The sequence below is a fragment of the Chiloscyllium plagiosum genome, chromosome 47, assembly GCF_004010195.1.
Source record: "Chiloscyllium plagiosum isolate BGI_BamShark_2017 chromosome 47, ASM401019v2, whole genome shotgun sequence".
Lineage (NCBI taxonomy): Eukaryota > Metazoa > Chordata > Chondrichthyes > Orectolobiformes > Hemiscylliidae > Chiloscyllium > Chiloscyllium plagiosum.
Window position 1 is genome coordinate 10,067,549 of NC_057756.1, and position 20,818 is coordinate 10,088,366.

A 20,818-nucleotide genomic window follows, 5' to 3' on the forward strand; every position below is an offset into this window, starting at 1 on the left:
AGCTTATCTCTCCACCCTTCAGGCTCTCTGCCTTTATTCCTGATGAAGGGCTTTTGCCCGAAACGTCAATTTTGCCTGTCCTCGGATGCTGCCTGAACTGCTGTGCTCTTCCAGCACCACTAATCCAGAATCTGGTTTCCAGCATCTGCAGTCATTGTTTTTACCCCTTCAAATCATAGCGAATCCTCTCTCTCTTATCCTTTTTAAAAGGCAAGTGTAAGGCACTGCATTTCAGATGTGATTTGTTTAGTCAAACTGCTAGGTTTTAAGCAAAATAAAATTTATCCTTACACTACAGTTAAAATACAAAGAAGAATTGGCATAACTTTAATTATATCAAAATAGTTAACAAATGTAATAGATGATTTAACTATTAGTTATCAACTGATCCAATATGTCAGCATCCCATAAACAATGCCTTGTCAAAGGCAAATTCAGCAAAACCGATTTCCCTCATTTCCTATCTCCTCCAGTCCAGGAGAAGGAACACTGTCAGAAAGAATCTAGCAGCAGAGAGAGAGTTGTGGCTGGTAGTTTCAACTCCAACAATCCCAACGTCAATAGCTGAAAGCAAAACTAAAATCCAGGGTTGTTTGAGCCTGACTCCACACACACACACACACATTCATTTTTAAACATAAAAAAAATGCTCCTGACTTTGCTTTTCCAAGCAGCAGAAACCTTGGCACCAGATTTACAATACCCCTCTTAAAGAGAAAGAGGACAGAACCAATCCCTCTTAAATGTACAACGATACTAATTGAACTGAAAACTTTTTGCTGGACTCTGCCAGTAGAATCATGGAACAATTGTAGCACTGGAGGCCACTGGATCTACTGTGTCCATACTGCAATGAAAATCATAGGAGATAATATGTTTGTGACAAAACTTCATTGACTTGATTGCAGCATTGAGTTTACCTTACCATTAAACATGCTTTGTATCCATCCAACTGGTACCAGGTATTGCTTTTATAATTAACATTTTATGCTTTACAAAGAATGAAAATAAAATAGAGAACAAAACACATCTAAACTATTTATTACATAAGACTACCAAACTTGTGACACCATTATAAGATGACACTCCTAGGCTGCCCTCACAGTCATATACTATTTTGACTTGGAAATATCAATGTTCCTTCACCGCTGCCAGGTCAAAAATGTGGAACACTCTCGCCTTCCCAAAAGGCAGTGCAGGTCTTCCTATCACAGTGGTTCAAGAAGGCAGCCCATCATCACCTTCTCAAGGCAACAAGGGATGGGAAACAAATACTGGCCTGGTCAGTGATACTCACGTGAGGAATCATGAAATCAGGGGAAAATTAGACACCTGGAGCAGGGTATGATTTTGATACCACAAAAGATATAACTGATATTCGTATGTCTTGAAAATTGACCTGATGAATGCAAGGGACAAGGTTCAGCAAAGTTTGCCTTTTTTTCAAGCAGTGCTAAATAAGCAGAAGACGTTTCCAGTGGAAAAATGGTTGCTACCTAGACAGTTGTAGATGTAACAACGAGAGGGGGAAATGAGAATGTTTTGTTTGTTTACTTTACATAATGAGTTGCTGTGATCTGGAATACAGTGCGTGCACGAGTGGTGGAAGCAGATACATGAGGAGCGTTCAAAGGTGAATTTGATAAATACTTGGATAATAAACATATGCAAGGTTATGGGGAAGAGGCAGTTGGGAGTGGAGTTGATTGAATGGATCTTTCAACGCGCCAGCACATACAAGGGGGCTGAATGGTCTTTTTCAATGCTAACTGATTCTGTGACTGCAGCCACTGTGGATCTTTATCAAACAAGAATATATAGAGTACTTATACATTAGGCCTTCAAATGCCAACCATCTTTAAATGCTGGGAAATTCTAATAATTCACAACAGTCCGATAGCTTTTGTCAAGGGAGCAACAGAGTAAACGTTTTTGAGTCAAGGAGGAGAACTGGAGGTTCTGAAGAATAGTCCTTCTGGACCTGAAATATGTCTTTACAGATGCTGCTGTCAGTGTTCCCAGCATTTTTCTGTTTTCATTTCAAATTTCCAGCCTCTGCAGTATTTTGCCTTTTAAGTTTAATAGATGGGTCTATGTTTTTGACTATATTTTTCAGAGCGTACAAAGCAAGAATACATTTTGTCTTCTCAATCTTATCACCTTTCCACTCATTCGAAATAGCAAACATGGTGCGTTTTTTCATCCCAGTATAATCCGACAACATTGCAAACTAGGAAAGAGAAAGGGAGACAGGTAAATTGATATGAAATGAGTTGAGGTGATTATATTCTACATCACCAATAAAATGTACTGACATTAGCTGATCATTGGCTTATTGCTGCTTGAGGGAGCTTGCTGTGTACAAACTGGCTGCTGTATTTCCTGTATTGCAACAGAATCCCAATTTGCTGTGAAATGTTTGGGAAATGCAGAGATTATGAAAACAATTATCATTTAAGTCTGTTGTTAAACTGGAGAGGGTGCAGGAAAGACTTACAAGGATGTTACCAGAACTGGAAGGTTTGAGATCTCGGAAGAGGCTGGAAAATGCTGGGGCTTTTTTCCCCTGGGAGATTAGAGGCTGAAATGTTGACCTTATGTATAAAATCATGACAGCTATGGATAGGGTAAATAGGCAATGTCTTGTTTTCCCCCTAAAGTAGGGGACTCAAATTGGAGGGTATAGGTTTAAAGGTGAAATGGGTAAGAATTAAAAGAATCTGAGGTGTAACTTTTTCATTTAAATTGTGGTACCGTGAATGGAGCGAGCTGCCAGTGGAGTGGTGGAGGCTGGTACAATTACAGCATTTAAAAGGCATCTGGATGGATATATGAATAGGAAGGGTTTAGAGGGACATGGGTCAAATGTTAGTAAATGGGACTAGATCATACTGGGATGTCTGGTCAGTGAGTTGGACCAATGGGCCTGTTTCCGTGCTGTATAGCTTCATGACTCTCGAAGTCATTTTGAATCATGAGGAAAGCTCACCACTGGGTCAAAATCCTGAAACTCCCTTCCAAGCAGTACTTCAGATGTAATCACACAGAGTGCAGGCCTTGTTCAAGGTCGTGACTCATCATTGCCTTCTCAAAAGTAGTTAGGGCCAGGCCACAAATGTTGGCCATGCCTTGTTGTTCACATCCCATGAAAGAATAAAAATGATGTTAGCTCCCCAAAAGTTTGTTGATACAACTTCCCTTCAGTAATATCATTTTGATTCTGTCACTCTCTTTGTGTGCCTATCCCTCTGCCATCCCATCTATTTTTGTCACATCTGCAAACATGGCGATTGGATATTCACTTTGCTAATCCAAGTCACTGATGTATAGTGTCAATAATTGTTACTCCAGCACTGATTCCTATGACACACCACTAGTTCCAGATTTAACCTTCCTGGAAATGCTCTCTGTATCCCAAATTTTCTGTCTTCTATATTCCAATCCTTAAAACCTGATGAGGAAATATATAACTCTTCTTTTACTGTCATCACACCTGTTTTTATGTTGTATAGTGCACTTGATTTTAGAAATGAAAACCCTTCAATTACCTTCCGTTTTAGTTTTCTGTTTTCATAAATGCGATTATAGCTTTTCTGTGGTATCCTCAATCGATCAAAGTTGTTCCCAATCACAATATTGTAAATACCTGAAAAGAGACGATAGTTGAAAAAACGAATGTTAAATGTAAAACAGAATGGTGACAAAGGTTTATCAGCAGACAGCAAAATAATCTTACCTTTCTGTGATACAATGGTTTGTAGTTCCTGAAATTGCTTCATCAAATCCATATTAATGCCCTCCATAGTGAAAATATTAAAAATGAATGCAACAGCATGAATTACATTTTCTGGAATGACTGGATTTTGTGCACCATCTGAATGAGGATTGAAATCCTGCAACTAAGGTGAAGAAAAATAAACCTGTTATACTGAAAGCTACCATAAATATTCATAAGTATTCTGTATTAAGGAAAATGCTGATTGAAGGGGTTCCTATCAGCCCCTCTTTTTTTTTCCCCCACAACATTCCTGATGAAGGTCTTATGCCCAAAACATCAACTCTCCTGTTCCTCAGATGCTGCCTGACCTGTGCTTTTTACAGTGCCATACATTTTGATTGACTTTCCAGCATCTGTCATCCTCACTTTCTCCCATTTGTGTCATACAAGACCCATTCATCTTATTCACCAATCTTAGTGAGATCAAGATTGCCCCCATACTGAAAGGGTTGCCTTCACTCTCCATGAAACCAGAACAGTGTATTCTTCACAATTTATTTATTTTCCCATGTTTCATTTTCTTTGTGCATTTAAGACGATGCTTTACATTTCAGTTATATGCTCTTCGGTTACTTTGCTTAATCTGTTCTTTAATACTCTGTCCTTGTGTGTTGTTCTTGGACTATTCTGTGTTTAGTCACGCTGTCCTGTGCATAATTCTTGGATTATTCTCTAGAATTTTCTATTACTGGGTTTTAAAATTCATTCAAGGGAAATGGGCATTACTGGCTAGGCCAGCAATTATTGCTCATCCCTACTTGCCCAGAGGGCATATGAGAGCCAACTATATTGTGGGTTTTGAGTCACATGTCAGTCAGACCAGGTAGAGACAGCAGACTTCCTTCCTTTTTAAAGGACATTAGTAAACCAAGTGATCACATGATTGCCCTTGGTTAGATTTTTATTGAATCTTCCAAGGTATTCAAACCCATATCCTCAGAACATTAGCTGGGATCCTGCGTTACTAATCCAGTGATATTACCACCCTACCACTGCCTCCCCAACTCCAAAGCTGTGTGTTAATTTTGATTTTTCCATTAATTACACATTTTCCACTGATATATTTTGACGTACAGATCTATCTTGGAATGCTTAATTCAAATGCATCACTATTCACTTTTAACGTGGAGTCTGAAAAGGTATTTTCAATTTTCTGTGGTCTCAGAACAAATACATTTTTTACATATAGCATTGCTCTTCCATATTTTCTTCAGATATTTTGGTATAAACCCAATTACAAATCCCTTTAACTGATTTCATTATGGTACATTGTATTGATGTAGTTTATTGTAGCAGTAGATTTATGCAAAATTTTCTTACTTTCAGACTTGGCTTAGTTTCATCTTCTGCATGAAATATTAAATCAAAGCTCCCTTCAGCAGTTCGAAACAACAATTTATTGATTTATCACTTTCCTGTTTTGTGGGAATTTGTTGTGTTTTCTGCATTGTTAAGCATAATATTCTAACTTGAAAACCTATCAATACAGTATAAACTCTTGGCTTTTTGATAACCTTTGTGTTTTGGGGTATTGAGCACATGCTTTGTTTTGACAGATATTCCTTTAAGTCTAAAGTAAAGCCTTTGGTATGAGTGGATTAAAAAGACCAGAAGTCACATGACACCAGGTTATCATCCAACAGGTTTATTTGAAACCATAAGCTTTCAAAGGTGTTGCTCGTTCATCAGGTGAAGAAGCAATGCTCAGAAAACTTATGATTTCAAATAAACCTGTTGAACTACAACCTGGTATCATGTGACTTCTGACCTTATCCACTCTAGTCCAACACTGGCACCACCACAGAGTGAGATAGTACTTGTAGACCTGCGCTTTGTTGGTCTGGACGGTGTCCAAGAATGTGGGATAGATCACAGTCACTGGTTAAAACGACTAATGTGCAGAATTCATTTGAGTGACAAAATGAGGGATCCTATGTATCGGAGAGTACTTTGGAGAATTCTGCAACAACTCTCCAACAATGCATGGTGCTACATGCCACAGGCTAACAATGTGCATAGTTTACAAAGTGGAAAAGGCTGACAGAAGTATCACTTTAATATTTTGAGAAATACAACACTTTTTCAATTCTGGCACTATGTGCTCTGGTCTCTGAAGTTAAAGTGAGCACACAACCAACTTGCTGTGAGATGGAAGTGCTACCAGTTTAGCTTCTGCTGTCAGATACAAAGCTTTGTCGTGTAAACATTGCCCCTCATTCCAAAGAAGAGCTTGAATTTAGTGAAATTGTCTGAAGTTTTACAAGTATGAAATTGTTTTGTAAACTCACAACAGTTCCTGGTGGCACCCTTCCTTCCAGTATCATTGTTAATAGTTCCTTTCTCTTGTCCACATCTTTCAATGAATCCCAGCCAGCAGTATCCCAAAACTGCAATGAGTTTGACTTGTAGGACTTGAGCTGTTAAATAATTTTAAAAAAGATTTACAATTATACAGTTCCTCTCACATCCTTAGCATGACCGAAAGATCTTTACTGTCAGTGAAGCAACATTCTGAAATCTGTTCACGGCTGCAATACAGAAAATATCAGAATCAATTTCTGACCAGCAGACACCCACAAACAGCAATGAGTTAAATAACAAATCATTTGTTTTCAACATGGTCAGAGGACAAATATTGATCCTAGTCATTAGGATGACCACCTCTGCTATTCAAAATAATGGCTGTGGGATCAGTGAAGGCTTCTGTAGTGTTTGTTTTAACATCTTTTCCTAAAAATGTCACTTCATTGAGAGTGTCTGAATTAGTGTTCAAACTGCTGAAACAGAATTCAAATCTCAAACATATGGCTTAATGCACTGCTTCAATAAAAATAACTATACATATAAAAATCAAATTTAGGGATTGGATCATGTACAAGCAACATAACAGGGCCTTAAGGAGTGTAGTGGAACAAAGGGACCTTGGAGTTCAGGTGCAGGGTTGGTAGACAGGGCAGTGAAGAAGGCTTTTGGCACACTGGCCTTAATCAGAAAGAACAAAGAAAATTTACAGCCCAGGAACAGACCCTTCAGCCCTCCAAGCCTGAGCTGATCCAAATCCACTGTCTACATCTATTTCCCAATTCCTAAGCATCTGTATCCCTCTGCTCCCCACCTACTCATGCATCTGTCCAGATGCACCTTAAATGAATCTACTATGCCTGCCTCCATTACCTCTGCTGGCAACACGTTCCAGGCACCTACAACCCTCTGTGTAAAATATTTGCCATGTATATACACTTTAAACTTTTCACCTCTCACCTTGAAAGCATGACCTCTCGGTATTGAATCCTTCACCCTGGGAAAACGCTTATCTCTATCTACCCTGTATATACCCTTCATTATTTAATAAACCTCAATCAGGTCCCCCCTCAATCTCCTTTTTTCTAATTAAAACAATCCTAACCTACTCAACCTCTCTTCATAGCTAGCACCTTCCATACCAGGCAACATCCTCATAAACCTTCTCTGCACCCTCTCCAAAGTATCCACATCCTTTTGGTAATGTGGCGACCAGAACTGTACACAGTATTCCAAATGCGGCCGAACCAATGTCTTGTACAAATTTAACATGACCTGCCAGCTCTTATACTCAATACCCTGTCTGATGAAGGCAAGCATACCATGTGCCTTCTTGACCACTCTATGCACCTGTGCAGCCACCTTTGGGTACAATAGACTTGAACTCCCAAATCTCTCTGCTCATCAACTTTTCCCAAGGCTCTTCCATTTACAGTATAGTTTGCTCTAGAATTAGACTTCCCAAAATGCGTCACCTCACATTTGCCTGGATTGATCTCCATTTGCTACTTCTTCGCTCAACTCTCCAATTTATCTATATTCTCCCATATTCTTTGACAGTCCCTTATGCTTTCTGCTACTCCACCAATCTTTATGTCACCTGCAAACTTACTGATTAGACTAACAATGCCCTCTTCCAGATCATTTATGTATCTTACAAACAACAGTGGCCTGTTGCTCAACCAGTTCTTTATCCACCTAGCCAGAACACCCTGCACACCATGTGACTTCACTTTCTCCATTACTCTACCATGGGAAACCTTATCAAACGCCTTACAAAAGTCCATGTATATGAAATCTACAGCCCTTCCTTCATCTATCAACTTGGTCACTTCCTCAAAGAACTCTATTAAGTTGGTAAGGCACGATCTACCCCACACAAAACTGTTGCCTATCACTGATAAGCCCATTCTTTTCCAAATATAAATAGATTTTATTCCTCAGTAACTTCTCCAGCAACTTTCGCACTACTGATGTCAGGCTTACTGGTCTGTAGTTATCAGTCAAGACACTGAGCATAGAAGTTGGGAAGTTATGTTACAGTTGTTAAAGATATTGGTGAGGCCACATTTGGAGGATTCTGTTCAGTTTTGATCACCTTGCTATAGGAAGGATGTTATTAAACTGGAAAGAATGCAGAAGAAATTTACAAGCATGTTGCGAGGACTTAAGGGTCTGAATTATAGGGAGAGGTTGGACAAACTAGAACATTTTTCTTTCGAGCGTAGGAGACTGAGAGGGGGATTTTATAGAAGTGTATACAATCATGAGAGGCATGGATAGGGTGAATGCGCTGAGACATTTTCCCAGGGTTGGGGAATCAAGGACTAGAGTTTAAGGTTCAAGGGGCAAGAATAAAAGGGAACCTGAGGGGCAACTGTTTTACACAGAAGGTGGTACACATGTGGAATGAGCTGCCAGCCTAAGTGGTTGAGGCTGGTACATTAACAACATTAAAAATAGCATTCAGACAAATACATGGAGAGGAAAGGTTTAGAAGAATATGGGCCAAGTGCAGGGAACTGGGGTTAGTGTTGATGGACATTTTGGTTGACATGGACCACTTTGGGCCGAAGGGCCTGTCTCCGTGCTGTGGACTCTCTAATAGTGCAAAAGCCGTGAGTTCAAATCACACTTTCTAAATTGAGCAAAATACCCTTGGTCATTTCAAACTTTTATATTGTTCAAAGAGAACAGATATGCCATTAAAGCTTTTCATCTTGCACTGATAAGGACCGAATCACAGGAATATGAAATTTCAAAGGGTAAAAATCACCCAATTTAATACTGAACATCAGCTTTAAAAATCTTTTAAGTGCCAGTCTCAGTAACTGATGCTATTGGATTGTGTTAAATATCTAACCGTGTCATTAATCTGCCTGAAGGGAAGGGCAGCTGTCATTCTTTCCAAGCCGGGTCTCGATGTGGAGAAAGTGAGGACTGCAGATGCTGGAGATCAGAGTGGAAAAATGTGTTGCTGGAAAAGCGCAGCAGGTCAGGCAGCATCAAAGGAGCAGGAGAATCGACGTTTCGGACATAAGCCCTTCTTCAGGAAAATGAAGAAGGTTATGCCCGAAATGTCGATTCTCTTGCTCCTTGGATGCTGCCTGACCTCCTGCACTTTTCCAGCAACACATTTTTCAGCTCTAATAAGACACAAGCACAAACATGCATTCAATGTAACAAAATGCAGGGATTTATTAAAGTTCAATTCAGTATATTTTTGACAGTTCTTAAAGCTTTGCACTCTTCAACCTAGCCACAAAAAGAAAGGAATCCAAATTATAATCCATATAATAGCTTGGTATAACTTATTCTCAGTAATTCCTATGGAAATGTGTTTTTATTAAAATAAATGTATTTTGCTAAGTTACACAGTCATTGTGAAACAATCAGTCCTGACACCTGGGTGAAGGAAGATCATGTCCAAGGGCTATAACTTTCACATCAAAGACCCTCTCCCAAGGTCCCAATGCATTATGTCATTACAGCCCCTCAAGTGTGTTTGTGTCTGTTTTATATATATATATATATATATATATATATAGACTGATAAAACTTCTATTATCATTTCATGACAGTGTTCTAAAACCAGAAAAGGAACATATTTTATTCTTAATACTGGTTCCCAAAGGAGAGGTATCAGACTCATTTTTAAATATTAACGTGCTGAATAAGCTGCTGAAATATAAAATTCAGTATCATGTTGGCGTGTTTTAAAGTTTAAACGTCATTAAATTTAATAAAAATGAACTAATTCCACACAACCATGTGAGCTATCAATCAAAGTTTTCTTTTCAAAGTATGACAAATGCAAATTTTTGTTAATTGGTATAACCTCTCTAACTGAACCCTCAAATACCAAAATATGGTGACAATGACATTTTAAATTGTGCACTTTTAATAAATGTTTGCAGGAGATAATCAGACAAAAAGATTTATGTGAGACAAACCCTTTTTGGAAATTTGGTCAATAATTTGATTTGCGGGGGCAAATTTTAGAGCTTAGGATCTAGATGGTTGAAGGCAAATTCATCAATGGTAGTGCAACAAAAGTTAAGGATACGTGAGAGATAAAATTTGGTAGAATAAAGATGATCATTGGTAGGCTGTAAAGTGACTAAGACCATGAAGGATTTGGACGCAAGTATGTTCATTTTTAATTCAATGATTTTTCAGTTTGAGAATCATTTTAGAACGACAAGTGTGATATATTATGTATGGGTATTTTTAGTTAGTGTACTTCAGTCTCCTGGAATAAAGAAGTTGTAATCATATAATTTATCTCATAACCTTGAGGCATTCCCAACATATATTAGAGCTAATTAAATAATAGTAGTGGCTACAGATTTCTTGAATCAATTCCAGGTACCACTGATAACAATAATGAAATGATGCAAAAACAACTGAAGATAAATGGGTGAATTATAAATAGGAGTAGGCCATTTAGCCTTCAAGGCAGCTGTGCCATTCAGTTAGGTCACAGTTGATCTGGTTGCTCCATATTCTCCAAAAGCCTTTTACCCTCTTCCACGAATCTTTAATTCCTCTCTGGCCACAGGGGAAGTGCCAGAGGACTGGAAGGTGGCAAATGTAGTTCTACCTTTTAAGAAGGATGCTAGAGATGAACCAGGAAATTACAGAATGGTGAGTCTCATTGTCAGTGATAGGGAAAGTAGTGGAGAAAATTCTGAAGAAGTGAATTAATACCCACTTGGAAAGGCATGGGGTTAATTAGGGGTAGTCAGCATAGCTTTGTCAGAGGGAGGTCATGTCGAACAAATTTGTTAGAACCTTTGAAAATGTGATCATTTGTGCGGATGAGGGAAGTTCAGTTGTTGTAGTTTATGTGGATTTTAGCAAAGCTTTTAACAAGGTCACACATGGGAGACTAAATGAGAAGGTTAAAGCCGGATGGGATGGAGAAAAACTGGCTTACGAATAGAACATAAAGGATAGTGGTAGAAGGCTGTTCGAGTGACTGGAGGCTTGTGTCCAGTGGTATACCACTTGGCTCAGTACTGGAACCTTATTGTTTATTATATACATAAATGATATAGATAAAAATGTGGGGGGCATGCTAAGCAAATTTGTAGAGGGTACTGGTTGGGTCGGCGGGAAAGGAAGAAGCAGAGGGCTTTGAGGCCTTCGTGATGGGGGATGGAGGTGTATAGGGACTGGATGTCCACGGTGAAGATAAGGCATTGGGGACCGGGGAAGCGAAAATCATGGAGGAGATGGAGGGCGTGGGAGGTGTCCCGAACATAGATGGGGAGTTCTTGGACTAAGGGGGACAGGACCGTGTCTCGATGTGACAACATTTAAAAGACATTTAGACAAATATATTGAGAGGAAAGGTTTAGAAGAATATTGGCCAAGTGCAGGGAAATGGGTTGATTCTTAACGAGTTGTATCTGGGTGAGAAAGGGTGGGCACTAAGTACCAGCCTTGCCTACAATGCCTACATTCTAAGGATTTAATTTCAAAAATAGGTGGGAGAGGGTACCTTGGTTGTGATAGAATCAGGATGGACTCCAGTTGGGACACAGCTTATCGTTCTTCTACTTGGATTCAGAGCTGAGAGAAATGTATTAATGGTGGCTGATTTACCAGCTCCCACCAAGCCAACCAGCAAGATGTTTATACAGTGCCCACATTTTGTGGGAGGGTTGTATGTAGACAGATGGCACCTCAGAGCTTCCAAGACACTGTCAAAGAACAAGAATTAAAGGAGTTAGATCTCAGGGTGAATTTGTTCAAATAAAGTAAACATTATTCTTCTTGTACCTGGTTTGGAAACACAGTTCCTGAACAAGACAACTTACCTATGGTTACTAGTTAAACGGCGAACAACATGATACCTTGGATGTTTCTGCTTTGAAAAATCTGAAATTAAAATTTATTACGTTAAATTCTACTTCTTAAATATCAGTGGGATGCAGAAACAACACACTTACAACCTCCCACATCAGCATTCAGTTATAATTACAAAATCCATAACATGCAAAAGAATTAAATAACTAGTGTCCAGGCTTTGAAAAAAATCAAATTGATTTTATATTAATTTTCCCTTTAGAAATGACCCTGACAATGGACTGCAATTTATGTCCAGGCATATTTCACAGGTTCCTGTATGTGTGGTAAGGGTGACATTATCAGACATATGGCCTCCAGCAGGCAGAATTCGCACTTGGGTAGATCAGGCAACTTTCTCAGAGATGTTCGCAATGATTGACATAATTGTAGATGCACATAGAATTAGTATCCAGTGCTTTGACTAGCAAATTTGACCAAGATCGAGCTTGTTTGAGAACAATTGGAAATTGTTATACAATTGTGTTATTCATCACAAGATTAACAAGTTGACTGTGCAAATACAAATAAATTGTTATTGTTTTGTAGCCATTATGGAGACATGGTTGCAAAGTGACCAAAGCTAGAAATTGAATATTCAAAAGGTATTTGATCCTTTTGAAGAATAAAGAAAAAATGTCATTGTTCATGAAGAGAATGATATAGAAGCGAGAAATGTTAATGACTCAGAAGATGACAATGTACAATTAATTTTGGGTGGAAATGGGAAATACCAAGGAAATCTAGTCCCTAGTGTGAGCAGTTTACTGGGCCTTAAAGCTTATTTCAAAAAATAATGGAAACCTGTAAGAAAGGAACAAGAACAAACATGGGCTACTTTAATCTCCATAAAAATCAGACTGATCAAATGTAGTTTTGAGGACAATTTCATTGTGTATTTTCAGGACAGCTTCTCAGAATACCATGTTCTTGTACCAACTGGGGAATAGACATCTTAAACCTGGTAAAATATGATACAAATGAATTGATTAACAATCTAGCAAAATTCCCACCATGTATAAATGATCACAACACTGTATAATTTCACTCAGTTTGACCATGAGAAACTTCGGCCAAAACTGGTGTCTCAAACGTAAATAAAGATACAGTAATTCAAAGAATACTGAGGTCCTAAAGTGGAGTGGAAAACACCGATTATAACGTAAGAGTAGCAGATATCTAAAGAGATATTTAATAACTTTCAAATGTTTTTCTTTTATGCAAGTATGATCTCAGGTGATGATAATACTGGACAAGTTAGATCACAGAGCAAGACTTAGCTTGATAGATCATAGGTTTACCTTTCATTTACTTACGAGTCAGTCACTGTACATATTCACAAGAGGTTTCCAAAGTACTTTTAACAAAAGGACATCAAAGATCATTACATAAAAGAATTACACAAGAATGTGAAGCTATCCAAGAAGTATTTGAAACAAACTCTTTAAACACCTTGTAGACACTCAAACTCAGTGAAGGGTCATCTGTATTTCCATGCTAAAAGTTCCTTATTTGTTTGGCTGTAAGCAGTTTCCACTTTTGCAAGTGTCTGTGTATTCATTCAATGCAATTATCTTCAAATAATGTCTCTCCCAGTGACATTTAAACAAGCTGCCACCGATGCTCAGTATTCATATCAGTCAAGGTTTGCTTAAACTCACCTCAACAACCTGAGAGGATTTCTTCCTTTCTGACACCACAAAGGCCTTCTACTTCTGGAGTTTTTTTCTGAGTAACTCAGAACTTCTCCCTTCTGCCCTGACTATTTGGAGACCGCTAAACTAAAAGCACTTGTACTGTTGTTGACTTTTTCTCTCTGGGTGAACCTGTGCCAACGTCCCTCTCTCTTTCTGCACGGGTTATAACACTCAAATGAACAAATACTTTAACAATTGTCTCTACAGTGGTGATTTGGTCATCATTTAACAGAAATTATGAGGTTGCATGTCATACAGGATCTTAAAATTGGACAAACATTGAGCTGGTAATATGAACATGATGGTTAACTTTATCAAGCAGCACAATAATAGGAGTTTTCAGCACTGGGATCCCAGCCCTCTGAATCCTTCGAACATCCAAGCAACATCTGTTGTTCCTGTCACTTAGTCCATCCAGATTTCCACCTTACCTTCCAGGCTGACCTCAGAATCAGTTGAGTCTTCGCCCCAACTCGAATCTGTCAGAGATTCAGGGAAGAAGCAGATATGAATTAGGAAGCTGTTGCTGAGACGTGTGCAAGAGTTGGTAGTTGTGGAGAATAGGGCAGTTTTTCTGCCTCAACAATGACAGTGTATTGGGAATTTTATTGTGTATTTTAAAAGGTGGCCTCAACTCTTAGTAAACATTTGCTTTATTGTATTTTTCCTGATTTGACTCAAGTCCCAATATACCATGTCGGCTGTTGGAATTTAAATTCAATTAATAATATCTGGAATGAAAAACTCATCTCAGTATTGGTGACTGGGACAACTGATGCCATTTTAAAAATCTGACTTACTCATATCCTTTAGGAAGAAATATGTCATCCTTACCAGTTCTAACCTAACGGCAACTCCAGGTTGCCCACGGTATTGTGGATGATTCTTAACTACCTTCTGGAAACATCCAGCAAGGCACTGGATTGAGGAGCAGATAGCAATTAGAAATCACTGAACATGAGCATCCAAGTTGAGAGGGTAATAGGAAAGGCAAATGGAAAGGGAGTGGAGTTTAAAAATGGGAATATCTTTCTAAAAATACACAAGGAACTAATCAGACCGTAGCTGGAATACTGAGAACAATTTCACCCATTACTGAAGGGAAGATATACTGGCATTGGAAGCACTGCAGACAAGGTTCACGAGGCTGACATCGGGAATAAAGGATCTGGTTTATGAGGAGATGTTGTACTCATTTGTGTTTAAAACAATGAGAAGAGGCCTTATTGAAACATAAAAGATTCTTCGAGAACTTGACAAAGTAGATGTGGATAGGTTGGTTTCCCCTTGTGGAAGAGTCTAGGACGAGAGGCCAAAATATCAGAATCAGGAGCGGCACAGGCTGACATCCCAAGAAAACCAAAATCAATTTGAGAGCTTAAAGTTTTCAGTATTCTCCTTTTTCTACTGAATGGTAGTTGACCAGGTGCACAGTTCTGTGTTGATTTACAAATATTGATCTTCAGCTGTCACATTAAATCTACCCCATTAATGTGGGGAAACATTTACCCTGATAATAACCCACACCCTGGGTAGAGGCAGATCGTGAACTAGAACAATTGTTAACCTATCGTTTCCTGTTGCCATCTTGACTGTGTACCACTTCGGTACAGCTGAAGCCAGAATGGGTACCACCCACCTCTCCAAAGAAGCTGCAAAGATTGACAAAGAGAAACAACCAGATATGGGCGGCTGCTCATTGGGTCGGTGTTATAAAGCAGAGGTTACTCCCTCTTTTAAAAAAAACTGTAACACCCAAGGAGGAGTACCTCTCCCTATAATCTGTAAAAAGAGTTTGAAAAGTGGTGTAACCTGCTTTTCAGCAATTTCGAGCAGTTAAACAAAATAAATTCCTGACACTGACTTTAAAATCAACAAATACAATTCATTTATCTAACTCTACCAATGAACAACTTAACTAAACTATTAACAAATCAAATAAATTTGTTCTAACTACTAACTATTCACAAGTAATCTAATGGTATGCTGTTCCAATACCACTCATAAAACAAAACAATAGAATTTAGTCTCTCAAAATTACAGCCAGTTTATGTGTCTTCCAGCATGTTCTGTGCCTTTTCCATTGATTCTTTTCTCAGGAATGCCTTCTCTGTCATTGGTACCATTGTTATTTGGATGGTCCTTCTTCTAAGACACAGAATCAGTGGCTCGCACAATCATCTATTTCAAGCACTGAGGGTGGTTAATTCTTGAAGATGGCAGTTAGCTCTTGGCTCCATGTCCAACTGCCTCCTTTATACCCTTGATGACATATCAATATTTCTTACAATAGGACTAGTCCTATGTTGTCAAAACCATCAGATTTAAATTTAATAGGCTTTTGGTGTCTTACGTACCTAGTTCAAACTGGCTAAATTGAAAAGACTGGCGTCTTGGTAAAAATCGCCGCTTAGCCTGCTAACTGTATGGCCTTTCGATGCAAATGTTTCAGTTCCATGCTCTCTGTACACCTGCAAACTCCCAACCTGCTGCTCACATACATTCATACATTTAAATCCCCACACACAGAAAAATCACCATCTTTCAAATGGTCCATATTATGCTTCCCCCCCCCCCCCCACATCTTTAGAATTTTACAGTTTTTACAATTTTATAAACCTAATTCTAACTTGCTGCCTCCCAGTTTACAATTTCCTTCCCAGCGAAGTTGGGTAGAGTATGTCACTCGACCATAACTGAGGAACAGGTCTGTGTCAGACGGGGGGTGGTGGTGGGGATGGGCACCAAAACAGGGGCTTCCCTAAAATTATAGCAGGCAAATTCATCAACCCATCAAGACGTTAACCTTGTCCAAATCATAGACATGGTATGTTACATCAGCCAGTGACCAACCAAATAAGAAGTGCCCAGCCCCATTCCAAACCCTGACAATAAGCCCAAAATACAAGATAACAAATCCAAACCCACCCCCCCTTCCTGTATATTACTTACCTTCACTCACAATGTTCTCTGGTATCACTCTTACCCCCATTTCAGTCAGATCCTGTGGTTTTATGTGCAATATTGAGTAAGTCATTTGAAGATCTTCTATATCTGAAAGAAGCGTATTTCAATGAGAAATGTTATGGCTGGGCATTGTGAAAATGGCAGGGAGGGACAAACAGGGCAGTTTTTATATCTCTCAAAGACCAGTACATTGTGAATTTATCCCGTATATTTTATCAGTACAGAGGAACCTCGATTATCCGAATATGTATTATCCAAATATCGGATTATGCAAAGGAGATCTCAAGGTCTCGATAGAAACATTATATCAAAGACGTGTTTCCAACACTGTTGGCATCTTTTGTTTACAGTGATTAAATGTGAACTGGGCTAACTGAAATGCTGGCGGGATCAGTCCTGGACTGATGGGAGCCCAGGAGGACCATCTCCAAATGACTGACTTCCCGCCCTCTCTCTCTTCGCACACTTTCCCTTGAGTTCTATACAGGTGTGTACTCTAAACCCCCGTTCCCCAAATAATCTCTCCAACATTGTCCTGTACAGGGCAAAGACAGAACCTGTCAAAAAGTTCTGTGCGCGCACGCTATTTGGAGACTCAACCCCCAAAAGGCAGCAGCAGTCTTGTTGTTGGTGTCCAGTCTGGCTGCCCTGGAGAGGGGGTATGGGTGGGTGGGAGGCAGGCGGGGGGGGGTTGGGCGAGGAGCAAGGTTAGAGGGCTGGGGTGGGGGCGGTGTTGGACAGGGCAGAAGGCTCATGCAGTGTGCTGCTGCCTAGTGTCCTGAATGGGAAGCAGACTTAACAGAAAACTCCGAGGCCCAGAAGAAAGGTATTGAATCAATTAACCGAATATTCAATTATCTGAACCAAATAGTTCCCTCCCATCTCGTTCAGATAATAGAGGTTCCTCTGTATTCTATTCTGAGCAGACACATGCTGTGTTGTATTTTACCTGATTTTTCTCCTAGTTCCTCATCATATATTTTCAGGTATCTGAATCTGGATATCCAAATCAATTTGAGGGTCCACTAGAGTTTTGGGAGCCCACCTTTCCTCCAGGAAAGATAACTGAAGGGGTATTGAAGTCTTGAGTCTCCCCAACTTCCACCTCCAACTGTTAAACACTCTCAATCACATTGTGGAACCATTTCCCTCAGCATTAATTAACGCAGTGGCAGGACAGCCACTGTGAACCAGAATACCATTACCGTGACCTATCCTTACGGATCCTCTCATTGTCTCGGACACTGTACTGTTTCAGGATGGGAACCACTCACTTTCCAAAGAAGTTTTAACAACTGTTCTTGGTAGCTGGAGAGGCAACACAACAAGGACTAGAAAGATTATCATCAGAACACACTGGCACTGGGAGGAGCAGAAGAACCAGTACCAGGTCACAAAGGGACAGGGAAACCCCATACTAGATCAGGAAGGGAGCTCCATGAAGCTGTACAGATGGAAGTTTCAGTGCACTGAGATCTTTGGAGCTCCCAGCACCAAACATTGACACTCAAGCCGTAGGTATCCATCAACACCACAACCAAGAGTTTTCTGCACTGGTGACCCAGACCCTCTGATGTATGCTTCTTAGTCCCATCACAGAGCCCCAACTTCAGCACACTCCGCTTTCACTTACATTCATCCAGGCTAGCATCGTTGTTTTCTGAGCTGTCCTCTGAATCAGTCGACACTTTCCACCAGTTCGACTGAGAATCACCGTCTAGTCTGAAGGGATCAGTCAGAGACTCATCTGCGAATGAAGAAGCAGGCATTAATTACAAACTTGCTGGTTGCCTGTTGTGGATACAGTTGGTAGTTATGGAGAACAATAGTTTCTCAATCTCTCCGACAACTCTGTTACTAGAGGAAATACACAAGTGTCAGAAACTGGACGGTGGCTGGTACAGGCAGTTTTTAGATGTCTCAAGTGACCATATTTTGGGAGCCTTGATGTGGAGGTGCTGGTTTTGGACTGGATTGGACAAGGTCAGAAATCACAACAGGTTATTGTCTAATAGGCTTATTTGAAATCACAAGCTTTCTGAGTGCTGCCCATTCATCAGGTGAAGTGAAGAGAAGCACTCAGACACAGAATTCATAATCTGAGAGATCAAAGGACATGCAAATAGTGTGATTAGAGTGTTGACAAGCCAAATAATAGATCTCTGTAGATGATCAAGAGTGTCAGATGGCATGAGTAAAGCGCCAACAGCTGCACAGCAGGTAAGACCAAAGAAACCAAATGGCTGAAATAATATGATAGATATGAGTCGCATGCCCAAGGGTCTAGCCAAAGTAACAAGTAATCTATAACTGTACAAGCTAATTAGAGAGATCATAACGAGTTATAAAAGTAATGGTGTCAAAACAGGACAGGAAGGAAGATTTTACAACTATAGAATAGTTTGGTGGGGTCACGTGTAGCGTGACATGAACCCAAAATCATGGTTGAGGCCGTCTTAATAGGTACAGAACTTGGCTATCAGTTTCCACTCAGTGATTGTGTTGTTATGTATCTTGAAGGCCACTTTCCCAAAGATTAGAGGCTGAATGTCCATGATTGCTGAATTGTTTCCCGATTGGGAGAGAACATTTCTGTCTGGTGATTGTTGTGTGCTGTCCATTCATCCATTGTCATAGGATCTGCATGGCCTCACCAATATACCATACATTGGGGCATCTTGCCTGCAGCTTATGAGGTAGACAGCATTGGCCGAGTCGCATGAGTATCTGCCATGTATGTGGTGGGTGACGTTCCCATGTGTGATGGTAGTATTTATATCAATGATCTGACAACTCTTGCAGAGGTTGCTGTGGCAGGGTTGTGCGCTGTTGTGGTTTATGTTTATCTGGAGGCTGAGTAGATTGCTATAAACAATGGTGTGTTTCAGACTTGGTGGTTGTTTGAAGGCATTAAGTGGAGGCATAGGGCTATCTTGGTGAGTCTGATGATGGCATGAAACTTATTTGTATCGTTGTGTCGTTACTTCAGAGATTTCTCACCGTGAGTCCAAAGGAAGAAAATGTCGTCAAAGTATCTGATGTATAGCATCTGTTTGAGATCCGGCACAGCAAAAAGGTTTTTCTTGAACTTGTGCACGAAAATGTTGTCATATTGGGATGCAAATTGGATCCCCATTGCTGTGCAATGTATCTGGGTAAAGACATGGACCATTCCTGCTCATCCAGAGAGCGAGAGCGAGTGGGAGACAGAGCAAGAAAGCAGCTTCACAGACCCAGAGGTAGAGCCAGAGAGACAGCAACTGTGTAAATCTACAAGAGACTAGGCAAGTAACTATGACATGCTAAATAGTATTAAAGCTTAGTTTCATGTTAAAGATTACTGTAACTTTGTTCCTAAAGTTGTGACTATTTTGTATTGGTACTGGTGTGTATCCATTTTCATTTGATCACTTTGGTATTGTGGGACACCTTGGCAAACTCCTTCACAACATTCTGGTAGGAATTGTGTGTAACCTGATTAAAGTATAACAGGGAACACTTCATACTGGGATAACTGTTTAGCTGTGCTGTACTGTTCTGTATTGCCTTCTCACCCACCCCATATCCCATCTTACCACTAACAACTTCCATTCCCCCCTCTAGCTGTGACGTTGCTATTGTGTGGAAGTATTTATCTCAAGAAACACGCCAGGAAAGACAAATAGAGGAGGGGACACCTTTTCTCTTGAACCCTCTTGCGGTTCTATTACCTGATTCTCGCATACATAGTGAGTGTTTGTCTGTCCATCTTTCTTCTTTCCATCTGCCAAAAGATATCATCCTTTCTTCAGAGAGAGAGACAGCAAGTGCTGGAGAGGATTTTGACCTGGCCTGCCAACGGGGAATATCAGCACAAGCGAAGTTCTAAGTCTAGCCGGGATTGTGGGAGGGTAATTTTTGTAACTGAAAAAAAGCGGAATGTGATGGCGGAACATTGGGGATGAACAGGGAATCGTGGCGGGAGAATACTGGACAGTAATTTATATCGCAGATTTCTTTATTGCACAATTACTCAGCGGTTTTCCGGAATTCCCTTCTGTAGTGCTTATTAACTCTCATGCAGAGACCAGAGGAGAAACTCCTAGTCTATTTCCTCAAGAACTGCACCAACCGCTTTTGGCAGTTGCTGAGGAGGAAAGGTAACAGTGAAGGTGAAGGGTCACAGTGGGAGTGGGGGGGACAGGCGCCACTGGGTCACACCCGGAATGGGGGGGGAGAGAGA

General features: G+C 40.0%; 1 protein-coding gene across 4 annotated transcripts in view; it reads right to left on the minus strand.

Moving 5' to 3' along the window:
* Positions 1-20,818, minus strand: part of LOC122544220 (interferon-induced protein 44-like) — a 29,459-nt gene that overhangs the window by 5,665 nt on the left and 2,976 nt on the right. The window contains exons 1-11 of one of the 4 annotated variants that reach the window (XR_006310299.1): positions 20,307-20,414; positions 18,230-18,343; positions 16,582-16,683; positions 14,061-14,108; positions 11,905-11,965; positions 11,586-11,787; positions 6,067-6,195; positions 3,737-3,899; positions 3,549-3,646; positions 2,990-3,128; positions 2,064-2,230 (exon numbers count right to left, since the gene is read on the minus strand). Coding sequence is in view for 3 of the 4 variants with exons in the window: in XM_043683295.1 (XP_043539230.1) it covers positions 2,036-2,230; positions 3,549-3,646; positions 3,737-3,899; positions 6,067-6,195; positions 11,586-11,787; positions 11,905-11,965; positions 14,061-14,108; positions 16,582-16,683; positions 18,230-18,343; positions 20,307-20,376 (1,182 nt within the window). In the remaining variant the exon portion in view is untranslated. Of the gene's footprint in view, positions 1-642; positions 2,231-2,989; positions 3,129-3,548; positions 3,647-3,736; positions 3,900-6,066; positions 6,196-11,585; positions 11,788-11,904; positions 11,966-14,060; positions 14,109-16,581; positions 16,684-18,229; positions 18,344-20,306; positions 20,422-20,818 lie in introns of those variants that run through there. The other 3 variants (XM_043683295.1, XM_043683298.1, XM_043683296.1) reach the window with 3 other exon arrangements.